General features: G+C 40.1%; 1 protein-coding gene across 1 annotated transcript in view; it reads right to left on the reverse strand.

Annotated features, from left to right (window-relative positions):
* Anapc1 (anaphase promoting complex subunit 1) overlaps positions 1 to 1,911 on the reverse strand; it is a gene marked incomplete at its 3' end in the record, with an annotated part of 89,460 nt that overhangs the window by 8,182 nt on the left and 79,367 nt on the right. The window contains 2 exon segments of the mRNA XM_017799944.2: positions 492 to 559; positions 914 to 991. Of these exon segments, the coding sequence (XP_017655433.1) occupies positions 492 to 559; positions 914 to 991 (146 nt within the window).

Genomic DNA, 1,911 nt, shown 5'->3' on the forward strand with positions numbered 1-1,911 from the left:
TAAAGCTAACTCAGTTCAAGCTTCTTAATGAATAAATGTAAATATTTACAGCTTGATTTTCAAAATAAATTTTCTTACATTATGGGGCTGGAGATGGTTCAGGGGTTAAAAGAGCACATTGCTGCTCTTGCGGAGGCCCCAGCACCCACAGTGGGCTGTTCAAATTACAGGGGGTACCCTGTAATCCCAACTCCAAGGGACCCAATCCCTCTGGTTTCCATGGGTATCTACACATACCCACAGACAGGCAGGTGTGCACATGTGTACACACACACACACACACACACACACACACACACAGCATTAGAAACAAAATGATAATCTTTTCAGAAAAAAGTTTACACTCTAATACAAATCCTTTTTCAAAGACAAAGATCACATTATTCAATCCACCCTATATTCTGTCCTGTATGAAATCAAAGAATTTATGCTTCCTCGTGTACTTGAATTCACTGCTTGAAAGATACAACTGAGAAACTCAACATACTTACTTCAAGTGCTGCACTCCCTTGCTTAAATCTATGAGCAGCTCCCAGTATCTTGGACCTTTAACTTTAATCTGCAGCAATAAATGTAAACACAGTCAATCCAGAGCTCAAAATGCTAACCTGACAAAAAGAAACCCATGCTTCTTAGAGGAAACAGTAATTGGCTGGAAAGAGACATCTAGAGGTTAAACAAGATCCATTTCCTGGTCAAAAGGAGTGTGAATCATGCCCTGAAAGGACACAGACTAAGAGTAAAACCTCTGTAAGACAAGACCTTCTTGAATTTTCATAGCTATTCTCCCTGCTACTTTGCTGTGTTCTAAAAAACAGAAAAGGGGAGACTTTTATGCAAGCACCTTTAACGCTATGCTATGCTGATTCAATTTACTCCTTGGATGGACCTCCCTAAGTCACACCCAACTTACCTGCTTTAAAAGGTGAAGTTCTGGAAGAAGAGTTGGAGCCATCAATTCTTCTTTGGTTTGTTCATACCACTGAGTGCTCTTTACAAAGGTAAATGACAGCCAGAGTTTATTAGGTGGTTAGTGGGACTTTCAAAGAAGAAATAACTCTACTCCACACCTCCCAGTTCCTCACAGTCTATACACAGACTATTAAATGGCAAAAATCCTCTCTGATAGTCTTCTTGATCTGCAATGCTAGAGACTGAACCAGAGCTTTGTGCATGCTAGGCAAGTGCTCTATCACTAAGCTACATCTCTGGCCCTAATAATAATCATGTCTAAATCATCTCCAACAACTTGGAGGCTTTGCCTTTCATCAGCCAGCAGTGCTGAAAAGCTGCACATCTACTGCATGCATTTACATACATTGTCTTCTCTACTGAGAACAAGCTCGTTCTGCTGAAAATCACAACGCAGCTTCCGGCTGTGATAGTTACCCCTAACCCTTCAGATGGACAAGGGTACTTTCCTCGAGCTTCTGCACTCTATACATCCCTCTAATCACTACACTATCTTAACTACACCCATGACTGGCTCCTCAAGAAGCCACCAGTTCCTCAAGGAATATGGGGGGATATGACACTGTCAACTAACTTTCATACCCAAAAGTCAAGTACAGTTTTGATAAATAGGGAGTATTTAATAATTTGCTAAAGGCTACATAACCCGTAATCTATTTATGCATACAAACAAAAAAGACTATTCAAATTTACAATTTAGGAATTTCAAATGCTCAGCAAAACCAAATCTAAAAATCAAGCTAACTCAACTCACTTTTTAGAATGCTACAATTAATTACATAAAGTTACCTAGAACATTTCCAAACTATCAGCTCTATGGACAAAAGAGCAGCTGATGGTCCCTTAAAAGTACAAAGTACGCCCGAATACTAGAGTATACCCCAATACTAGAGTGAGCCTGAGGAGCTTGGCAGGACATAGAGGACCTTGGGAAACTCG

The sequence above is a fragment of the Nannospalax galili genome, unplaced genomic scaffold, assembly GCF_000622305.1.
Source record: "Nannospalax galili isolate Female #2095 unplaced genomic scaffold, S.galili_v1.0 scaffold1941, whole genome shotgun sequence".
NCBI lineage: Eukaryota > Metazoa > Chordata > Mammalia > Rodentia > Spalacidae > Nannospalax > Nannospalax galili.